The sequence below is a fragment of the Cavenderia fasciculata genome (assembly GCF_000203815.1).
Source record: "Cavenderia fasciculata unplaced genomic scaffold Scf_Dfasci-G-b-285a01.f1-5, whole genome shotgun sequence".
Taxonomy (NCBI): domain Eukaryota; phylum Evosea; class Eumycetozoa; order Acytosteliales; family Cavenderiaceae; genus Cavenderia; species Cavenderia fasciculata.
The window spans coordinates 687,456-706,869 of NW_004457708.1; the positions used below are offsets into that span (position 1 = coordinate 687,456).

At 35.7% G+C, this 19,414-nt stretch overlaps 6 protein-coding genes across 6 annotated transcripts; 4 read left to right on the plus strand and 2 right to left on the minus strand.

Annotated features, from left to right (window-relative positions):
- Nucleotides 1-6: 6 nt before the first annotated feature.
- On the plus strand, nucleotides 7-3,841 carry DFA_03962 (uncharacterized protein; the record flags this gene model as incomplete). The annotated part of the gene is made up of 2 exons (XM_004366315.1): nucleotides 7-1,031; nucleotides 1,102-3,841. 2 exons carry the CDS (start codon nucleotides 7-9, stop codon nucleotides 3,839-3,841), a joined length of 3,765 nt encoding a protein of 1,254 aa, XP_004366372.1.
- Nucleotides 3,842-4,437: 596 nt separating this feature from the next.
- On the plus strand, nucleotides 4,438-7,011 carry DFA_03963 (RabGAP/TBC domain-containing protein; the record flags this gene model as incomplete). The annotated part of the gene is made up of 4 exons (XM_004366316.1): nucleotides 4,438-4,867; nucleotides 4,956-5,170; nucleotides 5,253-6,644; nucleotides 6,733-7,011. 4 exons carry the CDS (start codon nucleotides 4,438-4,440, stop codon nucleotides 7,009-7,011), a joined length of 2,316 nt encoding a protein of 771 aa, XP_004366373.1.
- A 347-nt stretch (nucleotides 7,012-7,358) lies between these two features.
- On the plus strand, nucleotides 7,359-8,738 carry DFA_03964 (uncharacterized protein; the record flags this gene model as incomplete). Its single annotated transcript, XM_004366317.1, has 1 exon — nucleotides 7,359-8,738. The coding sequence occupies one exon, from the start codon at nucleotides 7,359-7,361 to the stop codon at nucleotides 8,736-8,738; it is 1,380 nt and encodes a 459-aa protein (XP_004366374.1).
- An 817-nt stretch (nucleotides 8,739-9,555) lies between these two features.
- DFA_03965 (uncharacterized protein) lies at nucleotides 9,556-10,376 on the minus strand (the record flags this gene model as incomplete). The annotated part of the gene is made up of 2 exons (XM_004366318.1): nucleotides 9,556-9,815; nucleotides 10,109-10,376. 2 exons carry the CDS (start codon nucleotides 10,374-10,376, stop codon nucleotides 9,556-9,558), a joined length of 528 nt encoding a protein of 175 aa, XP_004366375.1.
- A 79-nt stretch (nucleotides 10,377-10,455) lies between these two features.
- Nucleotides 10,456-11,357, minus strand: DFA_03966 (uncharacterized protein; the record flags this gene model as incomplete). Its single annotated transcript, XM_004366319.1, has 3 exons — nucleotides 10,456-10,592; nucleotides 10,613-10,851; nucleotides 11,248-11,357. 3 exons carry the CDS (start codon nucleotides 11,355-11,357, stop codon nucleotides 10,456-10,458), a joined length of 486 nt encoding a protein of 161 aa, XP_004366376.1.
- A 3,057-nt stretch (nucleotides 11,358-14,414) lies between these two features.
- DFA_03967 (uncharacterized protein) lies at nucleotides 14,415-19,368 on the plus strand (the record flags this gene model as incomplete). Its single annotated transcript, XM_004366320.1, has 9 exons — nucleotides 14,415-14,544; nucleotides 14,812-15,015; nucleotides 15,130-15,167; nucleotides 15,354-15,526; nucleotides 15,592-16,692; nucleotides 17,786-18,419; nucleotides 18,513-18,695; nucleotides 18,773-19,116; nucleotides 19,284-19,368. The coding sequence occupies 9 exons, from the start codon at nucleotides 14,415-14,417 to the stop codon at nucleotides 19,366-19,368; spliced, it is 2,892 nt and encodes a 963-aa protein (XP_004366377.1).
- Between the last annotated feature and the right edge of the window lie 46 nt (nucleotides 19,369-19,414).

Below are 19,414 nucleotides of genomic sequence, written 5' to 3' on the forward strand. Positions count from 1 at the left end.
TGGCGTATGCGTGGAGGGTCGCTCGACGTGCCGGCCAACGTTGCCATCCACACGGACATTGTGTCGCACCACGCCATCAAGACATCGGCGACGCTGGCCAAGCCGAACCTCTTTTCGAGCAAGGATGTGAATGTTGACGAGCTGCGATACCCCGATCCGGACGTGCCGGCCGGTGCCGCGTTTGTGGCGGCGCTCGCGCTCGACTTTGGCATGGCGCGTATCAACGCTGACGTCTACCGCACCGTCGACATTTACAACCCGCTCGACATACCCATCTTTGCACAGCTGTTTGACTTGGACCTCGAGTCACTGGTCGCCAACTACAAGATCAAGCACGGAATTGACAAGCTTGAAAACACCAACAATTGCATGGACGGCGAGGCATCCACCGACGACGACGAAGACAAGGACGGCGACAACATCAACAACGACTCGTCTGACTTTATCAAGCGGCAACAAAGCCACTTTCATCCACTCGTCTTGAAAAAGACAAAGGATCAACACTCTATCTACTTTGACGACATTGACAAGCCGGCAGCACAACAGGCAGCCGGCAAACAACCATCGTCGTCGTCGTCAGGTCGCAACAAGATATTCTCACTAAAGAGATCGGGAGCTGAAAACATGATGTTTATAGCACCCAAGTCAACAGTTGCGTTTGGTCCGATCAAGTTCCATCCACTCAACTATACCAGCTACAATGCCATCGTCTACCTTAAAAACAACTACACCTATTTACAACCAATCTTTTTGACTGGACATGGAGGCGGAGGTAGACTACTCGTTGTTGACTCTGATACACACATGTCCAACTCTATCCTACTCGACCTTAACAAAACTCATCTCAGTCCCTGTATCTTTCAGCGACACAATGTCGAAGTGGATATCAACTCTGACATCCTCATTGACTCTAAAAAGGTTGTTAATTCACAAAATACCAATCGTATCGAAGTTTCAAAATCCTTTACCATCGTCAACACTGGAAATTTAATTTTAGAAATTAAAGATATTTTTATAAATGATTTTAAATGGTAAGTCAACAACAAAAAAATAACAAGATTAGAGATATAAATATTAACATTTTATTTTTTTGATTTACAGTAATGGGTTTGGATTTAAAGTATTAAATTGTAATGAATTAAAGGGACTAAGTATAAATGAAGGTGAAATGTTTAAGATTCAGGTATCTTATGAACCAGACTTTTCAACTTCAATGTTGAAAAAGGAATTGGTGATAAAGACAAACCAAGAATCATTTGGATTCAATTTGATTGGAACCTTTCCACACGAGTTCCTTCCACTGTGCACACATCTTCAACCATCGTTCTTTTACGATTACCCTGCAAAGGTTATCTTTATCCTATCGATGGTTATTCTCTTTTTCATGCTTATCCTCCTCTCGTTTATTAAACCTGTCGGTCACAAGAGAAAGTCATTGCTACAAAGAATAGTCGCTCGTATCACTGCCACTCGTATTCGTTGGAGTACTAGTGTTACAACGGCTAGTTTAACCGCTGCAAGTGGTCGTGAACTACTTACTAGTGGTGGTGGTGGTGTTGATAGTCCAACTTCATCCTATCATCATGGTGGTAGTCGTGATAATCATAATCATCATCATCATATCAGTGCTAGTGTCATCCCAAAATCACCTGATAAATCATCATCATCTTCAAATGAAAAGAATAATAACAAGACTACTGTCAACAAAAAGGAAAGATTGACCAATCGAAAGATTAAATCTTCCAATGAAGATAATAGTAATAGTAGTCGAAAGAATTCTTCTTCGAGTAAATCGTTAAACCATAATCATCATCATCACCAACAACATCAAGTGATGACTACAACCACCACTACAACCACGGTCTTGGAAGAGGATAAATTTGAAGATTCTATTGTTATTCAACAGCAACAAGAGAAAGAAAAAGATTTATTACTTGCTGCTCGTAGTCCATTGAGCGAGTCATTGGATGATATATCAATGTCTTCACATGATAATCTTGGAGCGATTTTAGAGGATGGGGTTGACAATCCAACCACACCAACTGAAGATCTTACTCCAAGATCAATTGATGATGAGCCAACAACCACCATTGTTCAGCAAGATCATGTTGAAAAGATCGATGCATCGACCATTACCAGCACAATGACAACAAAAACAACTACCATTGTCATCTCTTCTACATCTTTGGAAGATGTTGTATCAAATAATAATGACAAGAGTAAGAATGAACAACAACAACATCAACAACCTAGTACATCTGTTGTTGTAGTTGAAACAATCAAACAAAAGCATCAACAACAAAAAGAAGATAAGCCCCTTTTGGTAGTACAAGCAGACAAAAAGGTGGCAGAAGTTGTAGTCCCTTCTATCCAAACAGTAACATCAACTACTGCACCACCGTCTTCTGCTTCTTCCAAACCACAACAAAAGAAAAAGAACACTAAACACCAACAACAACAACAACAGCAACAGTCCTTAAAGATTTCATCTGATCAATCAAATGATGAAAATGTAAATACCAATAAGACTAACAATCACAATCATAATGGTGTAAACTTGAATTTGTCAAGTAGTGGAAGTGGTTCAAATATTCCAATTGTTGCCTCATCATCATCATCATCGACAACAGACTCCTCGCTTACTTCTACCACCCCTGCTTATTTTGGAAAGAAAAAGTATCACAAGGACAACAACTCTTCTGCTTTTCTCCCTGCCAATCCTCCTCCCCCTGGATCGGCCAAACCTGTGAGAGAACCAAAGAAAAAGTACGAAAAGCCACAAAAGCAAACAACTGGAAAGGTGGTTTATGTACCAAAGGTTCCTCAACCAACCACTCAACCAACTACTCAACAACCACCTATTTCAACTCCTACTTTACAACAACCATTACCATATTCACAACAGCAACAACAACAACAAAACTCTGTATATCTTCAATACCTTCAACAACAACAACAACAACAACAAAAATTACAATTACAACTTCAACAACAACAACAACAACAACAATCATATTCTCCATTCTCAAATAATGGTCAATTTGATTATAATCCATTTATCAGTACATCACCACCTCCACAATCAACTTCATCATCATCAACATCGTCAAATCCATCACTACTCAACACTTATAATCCATTCTCATTCTCACCAAGACCATCTACAAATAACAATAACAACACAACAACAACCACTTCACCTACCTCAACCTCAACTTCTACACTTATTCAACCATCATGGTTCACAAACATGAACAATTTATTGGCAGTAGATTCATCAAATAATCAACAACAACAACAACAGGTGATGAAAAGCAACACTAGTCCTAGCCACCACCAGTATCACAACAATAGTCTCTGGAGAGATCAATTTGGAGTGATTGGAAGTGGCAAAGTTTCAACAACAACTTCACCAAACCATACCAACAACAACAGTAGTAGTGACCTTTTGATGTCTTCATCAGCAACTCCATCCTATCGAGACCTCATGCCAAATACCAACTTGACAAGCTTCCTACAACAACATTCTACTGTTGGTACCAACACACCAATTAACAATAACAACAACAACAGCAACAATACATCTACAACCATGACTGCTGGCGGTGTCAACCCAACAACAACAACAACAACGACAGTAACCAACAATAACACGACTAGTGGTGTCTATTCACCATCCTACGATCTATTTGCCAATCAAATGTTTGGTTTTAGTCAACCATCCTCTACCCAAACCACACCTACTTCCGTCCCATCCATTGCCAATATTTCAACATTGACCAAATTCAATTTAAATCATGGTTATGAAAATGGTGATGATAATGACCAACAACAACAATAACAACAAAACAACAGATAACAGTGTAAACATAACAAACAGAATCAATATTCAAGTAAATTACTCCCTTTTTTTTTTAAACAAAAATCATACTCTTACAAAAATAATTTTAATCCTTTAGACACTGAATAGTTATAATCAAAACCTATTATAAATAACAAAGAATCCAATCATTTTTGCTTCCCACCTATTTATAATAATTTAAATTTAAATATTCATTTTCTTTAATAAATCAATCAAAATCTAATGTGATTCACATTTATCCATTTAAATATCAAAATATGAATATAAATATAAATATAAATAATATAATAAATATATTTGAGGTTGTTGTAGGTTTGACGGTTGGAAACTCATACTCGTGCCTCTCTGAGATTAACATAACATCAGTTTTTAACCTTGTAACCTTAAAAAAACAAAATTAAATTAAATTAAATTAATGATTTCACACATTTAAACCTTTACTATTCTATGAGCAATAATAGAACTAATTCTAGAATAGTAATAGCAGTAATAGTAGAGAACAAGAGAATATTAGGATAGAGTAGTGGTAGTAATATTAATTAAATACATACATACATACGTATAATCATATCATCATGTGGATCAATCCAAAACCACAATACTCTGTTTCACCTCTATGGGTAGTAGTACTAGAAAATAGATTCTTTTCTATACTTAGAGCAAAGTCAACCGATGGTACTCTACTAGGAAAGATAGCTAATCTGGCAGTACATGCTAGTGATTCACATCCTCTTACCTATAGAATCATATATAAAACAAAGAACCCTCAGGTCATTGCAGTGTCTGAGAGTCTTGATCTTATCAAAGCTCATTGGGTTGTCCTCGAGAATGACATTCTTCCACGTCTCGATGAACACGACTGGGATATTAGAGATCAATACGTCATTTCAAAGATCATTGGTATGGCTACATCATCAGAGGAAGAAGAAGCCGATCAAAACGATGAGAAATCATTGGTAGAATTTAAATTCCAATTCAGTCAAATGGAAGAGAAATTATTAACTTGTAAGAAATAGAAATAGAGAAATAGAGAAAGAGAAGGAGATAAAGAATATATAGAGTATAATTAATTAATTAATTATATTTATTTTAGATTTTAGATGTTCATTATATAGGGATGGTTTAACAACTGGTAAAGCATTTATTACTCAACAATCAGTTTGTTATTATTCAGCCAATCCCGTTCAACATATAATACTTCCATTTGCAAGAATAACATCGATCAATAAGGAATCTACTCTTGGTTTATTGCCAAATACAATTAAAATCACTGCTTGTATTGGTCCAGATGAAAAGACTGAGAAAAAAGTAACAATACAAACAAAAAGAAATAGAAATACAAAAGAAAAAGAAAGAAATAGAACATGTTATACTTACTTGTTATGTTTAGTTTTTATTTTACTTTTTGATGAGAGATCAAGCATATGATTTATTGGAACAATTATGGAAATTATGTATGGATGAAATATATCAATCGTTGGAGGTTGATGAATATAGTATGTCGTCGCCATCACCTTTATCAGCTAGTACGAGTACTGGAGAATCGTCACCAGTGTTAAAGGCAACCAAACAAAGATTGGATATTGAAAAAAAGAATAGAAACTTTCAACGATTCTTTAAGTTGCCAGAGAATGAAGACTTGTTGTCGGTGCACGTGTGTTGGATAGTTAGAAAGAATACGTTGATTGGCGACCTCTACCTGTCTGCCAACTTTTTCTGTATAAAATATAAAGAGAGCTTCACGACTAAAAAGTATACGACCGTCATTCCCATCTCCAAGATTGCATCGATTAAAAAGACGCGTCCATTCCTTGGCTTTTCAGTGTTTACCGATACCATTCAAATTGTAACGGTACAGGGTCGCGAGATCAACATTCGACTGATCCACTGCGAAGAGGCATTGCAAACGATGCGCAGGTATTGGCAACAGGCACCCTCTTCGCCGGTACCACTCGTCATCCCACCATCGTCACCCAATCATTCGCCAGTGCTACGACCACAGGCTTTGCAAATAGAATCGATCGGTGTCGGATGGTTCTCTCAAGAACCAGGATTAAAACACGAAAAACCAGAGGAACTTAAATACAAACTAGAGAAATGGGAGAGTTACTTTGGCAAGCATGGCAGCGACACGTCCATGTCAATCACTCGCAGTCTGCGTCATCTCATCCATATTGGCGTACCCGATCCCTACAGAGGACACATTTGGGCGTTTTGCTCGGGTGCTGGCTACATGTGGGAAAGAGAAAAGGGATACTATGACGGACTGCTTCGTGATAATGCTGGAAGGACAAGTTTGGCAGTCGAAGAGATTGAAAAGGACGTGCGTCGTACTTTTGCACACCACCCCTATTTCAAACATGAAGGAGGTGTCGATGCGCTGCGACGTGTGTTGACTGCCTATTCGTGGCGTAATCCAACGATTGGATATTGTCAGAGTATGAATGTGGTGGCCGGTATCATGCTGCTCTACATGCAAGAAGAGGCTGCTTTTTGGGTATTATGTCGTGTGTGCGAAGTATTCCTACCAGACTATTACGTATCGGCCATGATTGGTTCCATCATTGACCAAAAGATATTTGCACAACTCGTCGAAAACCATCTCCCCGATGTATATAAACACTTGGAAAAGGTCGGTCTCCCCGTCACTATCCTCTCACTCCCATGGTTCATGTGTATGTTTGTTTCCTATATTCCATTCCCAGTCGCTACTAGAGTTGTAGATTGTTTCTTATTTGAAGGTACTACTGTATTATTTCAAACTGGTTTAGCAATTTTAAAGGTAAAAAATTTAATATATTAATAATCATTTCAATATATACTAAATATTAATATGATTATATTCATTTATTTATTTTTATTTTTTGTAGATTAACAAACAAAAGATATTGGAAGAAAGAGATTCTGAAGTTATTGTTGAAATGTTAAGAAACAAAACATATGACATTGACGAATTGATTCAAGTTACATTCCAAGATTTCGATATTCCAGAAGACCAAATCAATGAATTAAGAAATGCTCATAAATTCAAAGAGATTAAAAGAAAGGAAACAATTCAAATTAATAATGCTAAAAAGGAAGAAGAACAACAAAAGGCAAACAACAATAATAATAATAATAATTCAGACTCTCCTGCTAATTTGAATTAGTAATTATAAACTTGACATAGTATTTTTAAAAAGTACAAATAATAATCACTCTTCCACCTTTATTTTGATTATATATTAAAATAATAAGAAATTAAATGAACTCAAAAAGACGTGAATAACTGCCTGTGCTTTTTTTGCAAGACCAAAAAGCCTGCAAACCCAAGAAGGGAAAAATCAAATCAAATTTTAATTGGGTGATCTATTAAAAGAAATTGAAGGGCCGACCAGTATTTCATTCCCTTCGTCGTTGCCCTGGTAGATGATATTGGGGTAGGGATATAAAACTTCGGTGATCGGATCACTTTTCTTTTTTCTTAAGATCATATTATTTGTTTTAACACTTTAATATGACAACAATTTATTTCAATCCCAATACCAAGATTATATTAAATCCTAGAAGTAATGTGACTATCGCTGGTGGAGCCCAAGTTGTTCTTCCTCTTCCACCAAAGTTTGAAGGACCTTCAAAGATTGTTACCCTGTCTGATGGAACGACCATCGTCCGAGACTTGAACGAGATCAGAGTAAATGGTCCAAAAGGGAAAACTGGTTATGTGAACTCTCTCCCTGCATACACTGTTGGATGTCATGGACGAACTCAATATCGTTCCCCTGAAGGCTCATATGAATGGCTTCCAGATGGAACCACCACCACCCCTTCAACCAATAATAACAACAATGATTTTTTAAAGAAACCAATACAACAACGACAACAACGAAAAGAATCAACAATTAAACAACCAACAGATAATTATAGTCTTTTAAGAAGACCTCAACAACAACAAGAGGAGGATGTAGAACAAAAAGAGGAAGATTATGTTGGTGAAGAAAGTGGTGAACTTGATTATACAGAATCTACTCCACAGCCAGAAGAAGTCTCTATTCCAAAACCAACAACCGAATTTGAAGAATTTCCTCGATTGGGAAATAAATCGATTAAACATAAAGGATTGACTGTTAAACTAGGATACGATTTATCATTTTTTGGTAATGATCCCGTTTACAATGAACGTACTTTGGAGCTTGATAATGGTATTTTAAAGTGGAACAGTGGTTCAAAAGGACAGGTAGCCCTTGGTTCTTGGTGCTTTGCCAAAAGAGCTGAACCACAGACCTACAAGTTAAACGTTGCTCATCCTGGTTCATATCGGAAATTTTGTCGCAACAATGAACACCATATCGCTGAAAGAGCTGACAAGAGAGTAAACAAAACTTATGGAATCCAATTGCATGTCGATCCAAACAATTGTCAGCCAGGAGACACCAATCTATGTTGTGAGAAGAAAGAGATTGCATACTACTTTTTCTTTTGCAATGCTCATCAAAGAGATACATGGCTCGAAAAGATCAATAGTTTACTTCCACCAATCCACCCAGAACAAAGATTTGAACATCCTGCCATCATTGCACAGAAAGCTAGACTTGCTGAAGCTAGAGCGTTCCAAGATGAAAAGCGAAAAGAAAGACTCCAAAAGATGTCCAATGCAATGGCACACCCTCATCTCTTGGCGAGAATCATTGCAGACTCCAAACTCCAAAAAGATTCTCTCCTTAGAGCAGCTTATATATCCTCAGCTACAAAGCTATCGAATGCATTAAAAGTTGCTGAATGCCAAGTTATGAATCTAATCGATTTTGATAGATTACTTGATACTTTGTATGAAGGTGCAATCATTCCACCAATCAATAATAATAATAATACTAGTGAACAAACAACTTTGATTTAAATGTATTGTAAATATAGATCATATTTTCATTAAATAAATTTTTGCCTTTGTTTTCAAAATAAATAAGATAGTAGTATATGTTTTATTAAATGTGATGATTTTTTGTTTATGGAAAGATCATAATTAATTTGATTAATTTGATTTACCTTAATTAATTTCAATCTTTTCTTTTGAAAGATTTAAAATATTAAATAAACCTTTTTTCTTCTTTTTAATGGTTGTACTGTGTTGTTGAGGATTATGGACAAGATAAGAATAATTCTTTTGAAGAGATTGACGGATTTCTTTGATGTGATGCTCGGGCAAAGCGTTTCCTTCGAGTTCAAGAGTTAGGAGTGTTTTGTTTTTAGTGAATATGTTGAGAAGGCTTTGAGTGCAACGTTTGATGTTGGCCTCGCTGTTGTTGGACACCTCGAGCATGAGGTTGGAAGAGAGGTGGAGATGGCGGAGCGAGTGGTTCGAGTCGAGACTGATGGCCATGAGAATGCCGGCATTGGTTTGAAAGAGGTTCTGGGAGAGGTCGAGATAAGTGAGTGTCTTGTTGTCCTTGAAGAGCGACGCAAAGTAGGAGCCGGCATTATCGCCAATCTTATTGTTGCGAAACGAGAACTTGGTGAGTGTGCGGTTGTGCTTGAGACCGTCGACGATGCTTTTGGCGCCGTTGGAGCCAATGTTGTTGTCCGAGAGGTCGAGTGTGGTGAGCACGCGGTTGGCACGCAGCATGCCCGACAACCCCGCACCAATATCTTCGTTGAACAAGTTGTTGGAAAGGAAGAGATGGGTGATGGACGTGTTGAGCGACATGTTGTAGGCAATCTCAAAACCACTCTCGCGACCCAGCTGGTTGTAGATCATGGATAGTGACCGAAGGGTCTGGTTGGCGCAGAGTGCGCGTCCAACCTTGGCGCCGCACTCGTCGTCCAGTTTGAGGTAGTTGAGGTGCAAATTCGTGACGGAGCGGTTCTGCGCAATGAGGTCGCCCAGCGCATGGTTGAACTGCTTGCCAAACGTGTTGTGGCTGAGGTTGAGGCTCTTGAGATTGCGGTTGTGTTTGAGTTGGATGATGCCCTCGATGAGCTTGGTATTCATCGAGATGGACGACGGCGACGATGGCACCCAGTTGTCGCCACCCATCAGGTTGTTGCTGCTGTTGTACTGCATGGGTGGCGTGCCCGACATGAAGCTGCCCGGGCTGTTTCCAAAGCCGCCCAAACTACCCCCGCCAAAGCTGCTGGGCCCGTTGATCGTCAGCATGATATTGCTGCTCTGCACCGGCGAGTTGATCGAGATCTGCGTAAACGAGTTGGAGATGTTGGTCGCCGAGTTGGGGGTCAGCGGCGGCGATGACAGCGTCAGGCCCGTAATCATGCAGTCCAAGCGACACACAGCCTCCAAATTAATATCCGTGACTGCGTGGTTGTACTGCAACGCCTCGATGATGCTCTTGAGACCGGATATACGGAACTCGTTGAAGCTAAGGTCCACCTTGTTGAGCGTGTTGTTGTGTTTGATAATCTCGCCCAGCAACAAACCATCACGCTCCTTTAAAAAGTTGCGACTCAGGTTGAGCTCTGTCAGGGTCGTGTTGGCCTTGAGACTGGCGATAAATGCCGACGACCCGTGCGACACCAAGTCCATGTTCATCAACTCGAGACGCGTCAGCTGCTGCAACCCGCCATTCTTGAGTGTCTCGGCCAGTGCGTGTCCAAAGCTACTCTCATTCTCCAAGCTGTAGCTGTAAAACGATATGGACCGCGTGCTCGGACAGTGCTGCAGAAACTGGTGCAGCTTGGTGTTGAGCGACACGTACGGCGTCGCCTGCTGGCTGCCCGCCTTGTTTGTCGGCCGCTGCAGCTGGATCTCCACAAATTTACATTCCCGTGCGCCCGCGTGGTTAAAGAGCGGCTTGGCGGCCAACCGGATCAGCTGGTCAAAGTTGGAGCTTCGGATCAAATAAAAGTGTTGCGGCACCAATGTCGACGCCCACTTTTTCGATATCAATGCCAATCGAATCAAATTATAAACGACTGGATCATCTTCACATATCTTTGATATGATATTTGCCAATACTGTATGTGATAATATTGTTGTTGATTTTGAATTATTCATATTTCTAAAAAAAAAAAAAAAAAATTAATTAAATAAATTAAATAAATAAATTAAATAAATAAATAAATAGGAAATAGTTTTAAATATTTGGATGATTATTATTATTATTATTTTGAGTTGATGAACATATTAGAAAGAAAAAAAACAAAAAGACAAATTTCCAACTTATTTTTTTTTTTTTTGATAAGTTATAACTTGAACAAGAATATTGTTGTTGTTGTACAAATTCCCAATAGATGTATGTTGAAGAGGAGGAAGGAAGAAGGAAGAAGGAGGAAGGAATCACGATTTATGAACCAACAGATCCACAATTTCTCCCGGCAAAAAAAAATGTATGTATTTTAAAAAAAGTTAGAATACTGTATGTTGTACAGTTTTTTTGATAAATATTAAAACAAACAAATAAAAGATTGGTTGTTTACTACTATGGTTGGTTGAAACACAATCATGATTGTGAAACAAAAAGGAGGATTGTGGATGGACGACACACTCAAACAAACACACTCTCATTCATTTCTTTGACAGAATGAATCAAGGAAACCGCAACCAACCAAAACTGTGTTTAATGAGTGTCAATCCTGTCATCACCAGCAGTCTGCCAGTCATGGCTATTTATATAAACAAACAAAAAAAGTTACATACTTTTTCTTTTTTTTTTAATATTGTTGTTATTTATGGTTGTTGTTGTTGGAAGTGGTAATAGATTCCATTCCAGTTAAATACAACAACTGTGTGTGTGTGTTTAAATATCATTACACCTAATATTAGGTGGCGTATACAAAAGTATTATGGATGGAGTGGGTGAGTCAAAATATTTTAAAAGATATTTAAAGATTGATCGCTTATATAAATATTTTTTTGATCGCCGATTATTATTATTAGCTTAATTGAATGAATAAACGGACGGATGGACGAGTGGACAAATATTAATTAATTATATATATATATAATGGACGGACAAAAAAGGTGGTGGAAAAAGAAAAATACGTATTTTTCCAGTTGAGATTGATGGGATGGGTGACCGGTTGGTTGGTTGGTTGGTTGATTAATTGATTTGAGATATTATTTGTTTTTGGTTGTAGTATTATTCCTTTTTCCTCTTTTTAAACTATCTACCTATCTGTTTGTTTATCTCTTTGTGTCTATCTATCTACCTTTCTATTTGTTGTCAAACTATCTGATCAATAATAATTGAATTGATTCAATAAGAATGAATGATGAGGAGAAAGAAGAAGAAGAAAAGTAAAGGAGTGATTGAAAAAAGAGAGTTCAACTAACCAACAATAATGTGAATCAACCAAGATTCATTCATTCTTTCATTCTATATTATCGTTATGATATATCGCTGATGATGATGATGATGATGAATATCAACCATCACCACAACTTGTTTCGAACCCATATATAATCAATCAATCAATCCGTTTGTCCCAACGCGTGGGAGTGAGGTGGGTAAAAAGGGGGAGAAAAAAATAGAACACCCCAAAACTGAGGGAAAACAACAATGCTAATATTGTGTGTAATGGGGCCGACGACGATGGATGACCAGTCAGTCGGTCGGTCAGTCGGTCGGGTACCCATTCATTGGTATTAGAGAGGGGGGGTTGAGGTTGATTGAGGAGTTTAAGATTATTTGACATCATCTGCAGAGTGTATGTAGATGGAGTGTGGGTGGGGTTAGGGTTGTTTGTTTTGATCAACCCAAAAACGAATAATGGAATGGATAAATCACTCGAGCGTATATGCGTGTACCGGTAGGGGTGATCACCAATAATGATAAACCTCCCCCATTTATTTATATAAAATATAACTACATGTGACGACCAATTAAGAGAATAAAGAAATGGGATCAAACGAAACAGTGAATTGAATAAAATAAAAGATGGAAATGATGGTTGGTTATAAAATCTCGATTATCCTTGATAATGTAGGGATGGTGTAGAAAGAATGAATGAATGAATATAAATTTGATGATATAATGTATACGTACATATTATAATTTTATATAACACAAACAACAAGATATCAATATGCTATTAATATTTGATATCAAAATCAATGATACGGATAAAAAATTAATATTAATATTTAAATAATATTACAAATAAATAAAAGAGAGAGAAAGAGAAAGAGTCTGGTCTAGTCTAGTCTCTTGTTGTTGTTGTTGTTGTTGTTGATGTTATTATTTAACCAACCAACAACAGGTTGGATGGGTAGTATATATATATATATTATGACGGCGGATGGTGGATAGTTGGTTAAAAAAGGCAACTTGGCAATACCAATAACCACAAAAATGGAGGTGGATCGCTGCCAAAGCTGTCAACCAAAAGATCGTGCAAGATTATTATTATTATTTGTGAACAACAATAAACATCCAACAACAATAACAACATAAACAACAAAACAAGAACTGACTGAATGATAGACACCCTCGCCTGGTGTAGTGTTGTTATTGTCAATGAATATTAATAATTGACACCACCCAACTGCTGTTTGCATTGTATTGTATGATGTTGTTGAAACTGGATAGTGTTGTAAAGATCAATGATGAGTGAGTTGTTTGTGGTGGGGGGTGTAATGTCATAAATTATGATTGTTTTAAAACACACACATACTATAACCCACCCACCACTTTTTTTTTGAACTATGATGGATGATCCATGGGAAATATCTATCTATCTATCTATCAATCTAATTTTGTTGTTGGTCGACAATTGGAATAGAATAGATTACCATCGACGATCAAAGATTGATTGATTGATTGATTGATTGATTTCACTATTTAAAATGATCTTTGACAAATTTCCATTGGCAATGGAAATGGAAATAAATAAATAAATAAATATTTAAATCTTACCTTCTTCTCTTGATTGTCAAGTCAGATGTTCTTGTTTGGGGAATTGTTACAATTCCCAATTATGATAGTTTAGTTTGATTTGGTTTGATTTGATTTGATTGCTTAATTGGTTGAAATAAATAGATAACTAATAGTGATTGATTTTGTTTGATTTTGATTAGTTGTTATAAAATAATAATTGTGATCCAAACCATAATATAAATAAATAAATATTTAAAAAAGTAAAACAGTAGATGTTGTTTAGAAATAAAAATGGTACAAACAGATAGTTTGTGATTGTCAATATCGACCAAAAGGTGGAAGAGGTGGAGCAAGTGGAAGAGGTTATAGATATTCCAGATAGTTAGATAGAAAGATAGTTAGATAGAAAGATGTTTTGTAGATGGTGGTGGTGGTGGTGGATGATCGATTGTTTGTTGTTTGTTTCTAGTATACATTTGGAAAGGAATCAAATAAATGACCAAGTTGTGTAGTTTGTGCACACAAACAACCACATAGAGGGAGGATGTTTAATTTACATTGTGATGATGATGATGATGATGATGTTTGAACAACTTGCTGGGTCGATTGATGTAATGTCTTTTTATCTATTGGTCGGTCGGTCGGTCGGTCGGTCAGACACAAGTCGTCAGCGACACCGCAAGCAGGCAGCCGTTCAAGTGTCGTTTCAATTCATTTGATCCTCCAGTATAAGAAAGTTGATGATCATGTGGTGTAATATAATATCGAATCGTGATGGGCGGGGGAGGTGCAAGATTGTTGGTGTTATGATTCGTTCATTAGCAGTGCTATCTAGCGTTGTTGTAGGTTGTAGTCAAGTCAGTGTAACATGGTGTAGTAGGTGTTGGATGAATGATGGGTATATTATAAGTTGACTTTCAAGTAAAATCTTGTTTGATTAAAATTCTCTGATCTGTTTTCAAACTTGTTCTAACATACCAACCACCAAGATTTAATTTTAATTTTTGTTTTAAAACTGTTTGGGATGGGGGTTTGAATCGAATCGGAGTAGACTATCACTAATCGTCTATATCATACATACATATGTACAACAAGTAGAAATAATAGTGTCATCATCGTCAAAAGATCTTTATTAATAATAAGATATCATCAAGATGAAAAAGAACAACAAGAAAGATACCAACTTTGGAATCATATCCTCTTCCTCTTCTTCTTCATCTTCCTCCTCCTCAACAATTGAACATCAAGAGGTGGATTGTAACAACATCAATAACAATCATTCATTCAATTCGTTACCCTCTGAACTGTTAGTAACTATCTTTTCATTATTAGATCAAGATGATCTTGGTATGTGTTGGTTGTGTTGTGGTGTTTGAATGAAGTAAAGTGAAGCGAAGGTGGTTTAATTAATTAATTAACAAATCAAATCAAACTTTTATGTATTAAATTAAATTAAAATAGGAAGAATATGTGTAACAAGTAAATTCTTTTTGAAACATGTATTCAACAACAATGATATATGGAAGGTGCTGTACATGCGACAATCCTTGAATAGAAGTACCCCCATTTTCAAGGTATGCCTATATAAGCATTCACAACCATCAAATTAAATTAACTAATCCCTAACCGTCCTCTTCTTCCTCCTCCTTTTTGACATAACACCTCGTACGTATATATATATATAGACCAATATCCAAGTAGACTTTAAACAAATATTAAAGTTGAGGTCATCGACATTGGACAATTGGAAAAATGGAAAGTTCAAATGTACAACACTTAAAGGTCATTCTGAACCAATCTCTACTTTAATATTTAATGGTGATTATATTATTTCAAGTTCTTATGATAATACTATAAAGTATGTCTATTGATATGAGTATTATATATTAGATATATAGATTTTTAATTTATTTATTTATTTAGAGTTTGGGATTATAATAATATTATTAAACACCAACAAAATGGTAATGGTAATAATAATAATAATAATGTAATTGAATGTAAATATAGTATAAAAGGAACAGCTGAACAAATGCAAGTTGACAATTCAAACAAGAGAGTGATTTATGGTACAAAAGATGGGTTCCTTAAAATACTTGATCTAGAGACTGGACAAGTTCCACACTCTGAAAAGGTTCATTACGGGTTTGTCAGTGCTCTAAAGGGTAATCACAACTCTCGATTATTTGCAAGTGGCTCAAAAGACAAATGTATTAAAATTTGGGATGTTCCAAGTCGACAGACTAGAGATGGAGAGGAATCATCAACCTCGACCGATACATATACACCATGGATGACACATCTTTCAACGATTCCATTACCAATTAGTGTTGGTGCAGTTGTCAATATAGAATGGAATCAACAAAACAAACATCATATTGTGACGGCTGGACCCAAGGATCTGTACATGTTGGATATCTCAACGGGTCAGGTAATCCAAACATTCTCTGGACACTCTAGTATCAATTGTTTCGAAGTTAGAGATAATTATATTGTTAGTGGTGGTGATAGTCTTAAAGTTTGGGATATTAGAAATCATCATCATAATCAACCAATCTCAACACCTGTTCATCAAGACTCTAAAATTTATTGTTTAAAATTTGAACCAAGGATTAACTCTATTATTACTGGATCGATGGATAAGACCATTAGAATGTACAATCTAGCAACTGGAGAATTACAACAAACTTTAAAAACACATCAAGAGTCTATTACACAACTACATCTAGACACCCACCATATTGTCAGTGCATCTTTAGATTCAGATATTATTGTTTGGAATACTTTATTTAATCAACAACAAAGTGTATTTGGAACTCAACCCCAAACTACATCCACATCATCTTCATCAACACCAATCAACTCTACGCACCTTAAAGGTCACCAAAGTATGATCAGGTGTCTCCACGTCGACGAATCCAAAATTATATCTGGATCAAACGATCATACCATTAAAATTTGGGATTTTAACGCATCATCATCCCAACAAAAGGACAATTCAACAAAATCAATTTGTAAAATAATGTAATAATAATAAAGATATCAAACAAATAAATACAAAAAAAATGTGAAAGGGCTGCTCCCGTTCCGACCAAAGTCCGTCCCTCCAAATTTAATTAAATTAATATAATATCGGGTCCCCAATTAGTTTTTTTTTTGGCAATGACACACACCCAAGCAAGTTCACTCGGTTAGTCATATGACACCCTGCATTATGATCATCTGATTGGAACGAGAGAGTAAGTTAAGTATTAATATAATATGATACTTGAATGAGGAGAGCCTAAGCGTCTTTTCAAAATTGAAGAAAGAAAAACTAGAAGATTTTTTTTGAGTTTATGTGATGATGGACATCATCATCTTCATCATGTTTGACCTTTAGAGGGTTCGAGAATGGTGATAAAACTTTTCCTACAAGCTAAAAATACTCTGAAAGAGTGCGCTGGTTGTACAATGCAATCATTTAATATATTTTTGTTGTGAGGGTTAGTTTTACTAATACCCCACACACTCTCTCTCTCTCTCTCGCACCTCACACCTTTATTGTTATTATTGTTTTTACACCTATACAGATACAAATACATATAAATATATATATATTTGATGACATAGTACTATTAACCATCAATAATCATTAATCAATCAAGAAGGTAGGAATTTAGTTAAATCTAACAACTAACTAAACAAACTTTCTCTCTCTTTCTTTCTCTCTCATATTTGCTTTGATTATAGCTCCCCTAATAATAATAATAATATTTGAATACAACAAATAATTTAAAATTGAAATAAACACCCAGACTAGTTTATTATTCATTCATTATTTTTCTATTCTTTCTCCCTTAACATAACCCCCACCTCTCTTCCTCTCTCTCTCTTTCTCGCGTACTCCTACCCTTTAGGTATATCGTCGTCGTCTCCCATTCTACCATACCCTCCTTACCAACCTATCTATCATCATACTCCTCTTTCTCTTATTCTTTCGCATATTAATAATATTTAAACTCTCTCTCTCTCTTTCTCTATTCACATTGGTTCATTCATCCATCCATCCATTTCATTAATTATTATTTATTATCTATCTAACTCTTTGTATCTCCTATTTATTATTTATGTCTAGTTTAGTAGTAGTAAATTCTTCTCCATCTTTATCATCATCATCCACTTCCAATCATCATCATCATTCAAGTTATCAAAATAATAATAATAGTAATAATATGAATAGTAGTAGTAGTAGTAGTAATAATAGTAGTAATAATAAAGATACAATGAATGGAGTATCATCGCCGCAACTACAAAATGATTATCACAAGTTTCATTGTGTTGCTGGATCAACACCATTTGTAAAGTCACAAGATGAAAAGGGTAAAGTGTTCAAGGAAGCAACCAAAAGAGAAAAGGAATTCTATGAGATGTTGCAGAACAAATCACCAAAATCACCATTGATACAACTCATACCCAAATACTATGGACAACATACTACCAACGACAAGGACTATATAATAATACAAGATTTGACACATGGATTTAGTAAACCTTGTATCATTGACATTAAACTTGGACTTACCCATCACGACGTGGATCTCAACGCCCTCATTCCCAAAGAAATGACAGACATGTCAACCACCATCTCCAACTATGAAATGATCAATATTCTCAAACAACATACTCAAATGTGTCCTCAAAAAAAGTCTTGGTTAAAATCAAAATATATTACTACTCCATTACTTGGTTTTTGTTTATGTGGTTATCAGGTAAATATTAAATATTAAATATACATATATATAAATATAAATATAAATAACTCTGGTTGGAATTATTAATTAATTAAATATTAATTATTTTAGAAATATAATTATTCAAAAAAAGAAACGGAAAAAACAACCAAAGAACAAGGAAGATATTTAAATACATCGACGATAGAGACTAGATTATTTGATTTCTTTAGTCAAAATGATCAATTGAAATTAGAATCACTTCAATGTGTCATCCAAAAATTAATATCATTTAAAGATTATTTTGAAAATAATGTAAGAAGAACAAAAAGAACAAGAAGAAGAAGAAGAAAAAGTTAAACTCTTTATTAATTTCCTTTCTTTGAATTTAGCCCGATTTTAGATTTAGATCAACATCACTTTTAATTATTTATGAAGGTGATCCAAATGTTCAAGATACAAACAAATGCGAATTAAAATTAATTGATTTTGCACATGCCACTCCTTATCCCAAACACATTCAACCCTATGGATCACAATTATCAAACTATTCACCACCAGATGACACTGATAGCGAAGAGGAAGAGGAAGGAGATGAAGTAAACCGTGCTCGAAATGACAACAACAACAATAGCGATCAAATGGTTGAATCAAATATCAACGACAATGATAGTGTAGACTCTCCAGTTCCAATATATAAATCAAATTCTTTCTTTCCAGTTGATGGAGGATATTTGTTTGGAGTTTCTAATCTTTTAAATATTTTAAAATCTCTACCTGTTAAATATAAATTATAACCTCTCAACAACAAACAAACAAACAAGAAATCAACCTGAATATCAAAACAAAAAGTTGTGGATATATCCAACCTTCTTGAAAAACAATATAGTAATAATATAAAAGTAATAATAATAATAATAATAATATTAACCACCCGCCAAAATTTATTTCTTCCATCAATGATGGTTGGTCAAATAATATAATTTAATAATAATAATTCCAGTAATAATAATAATAATTAATCAATCAAAACC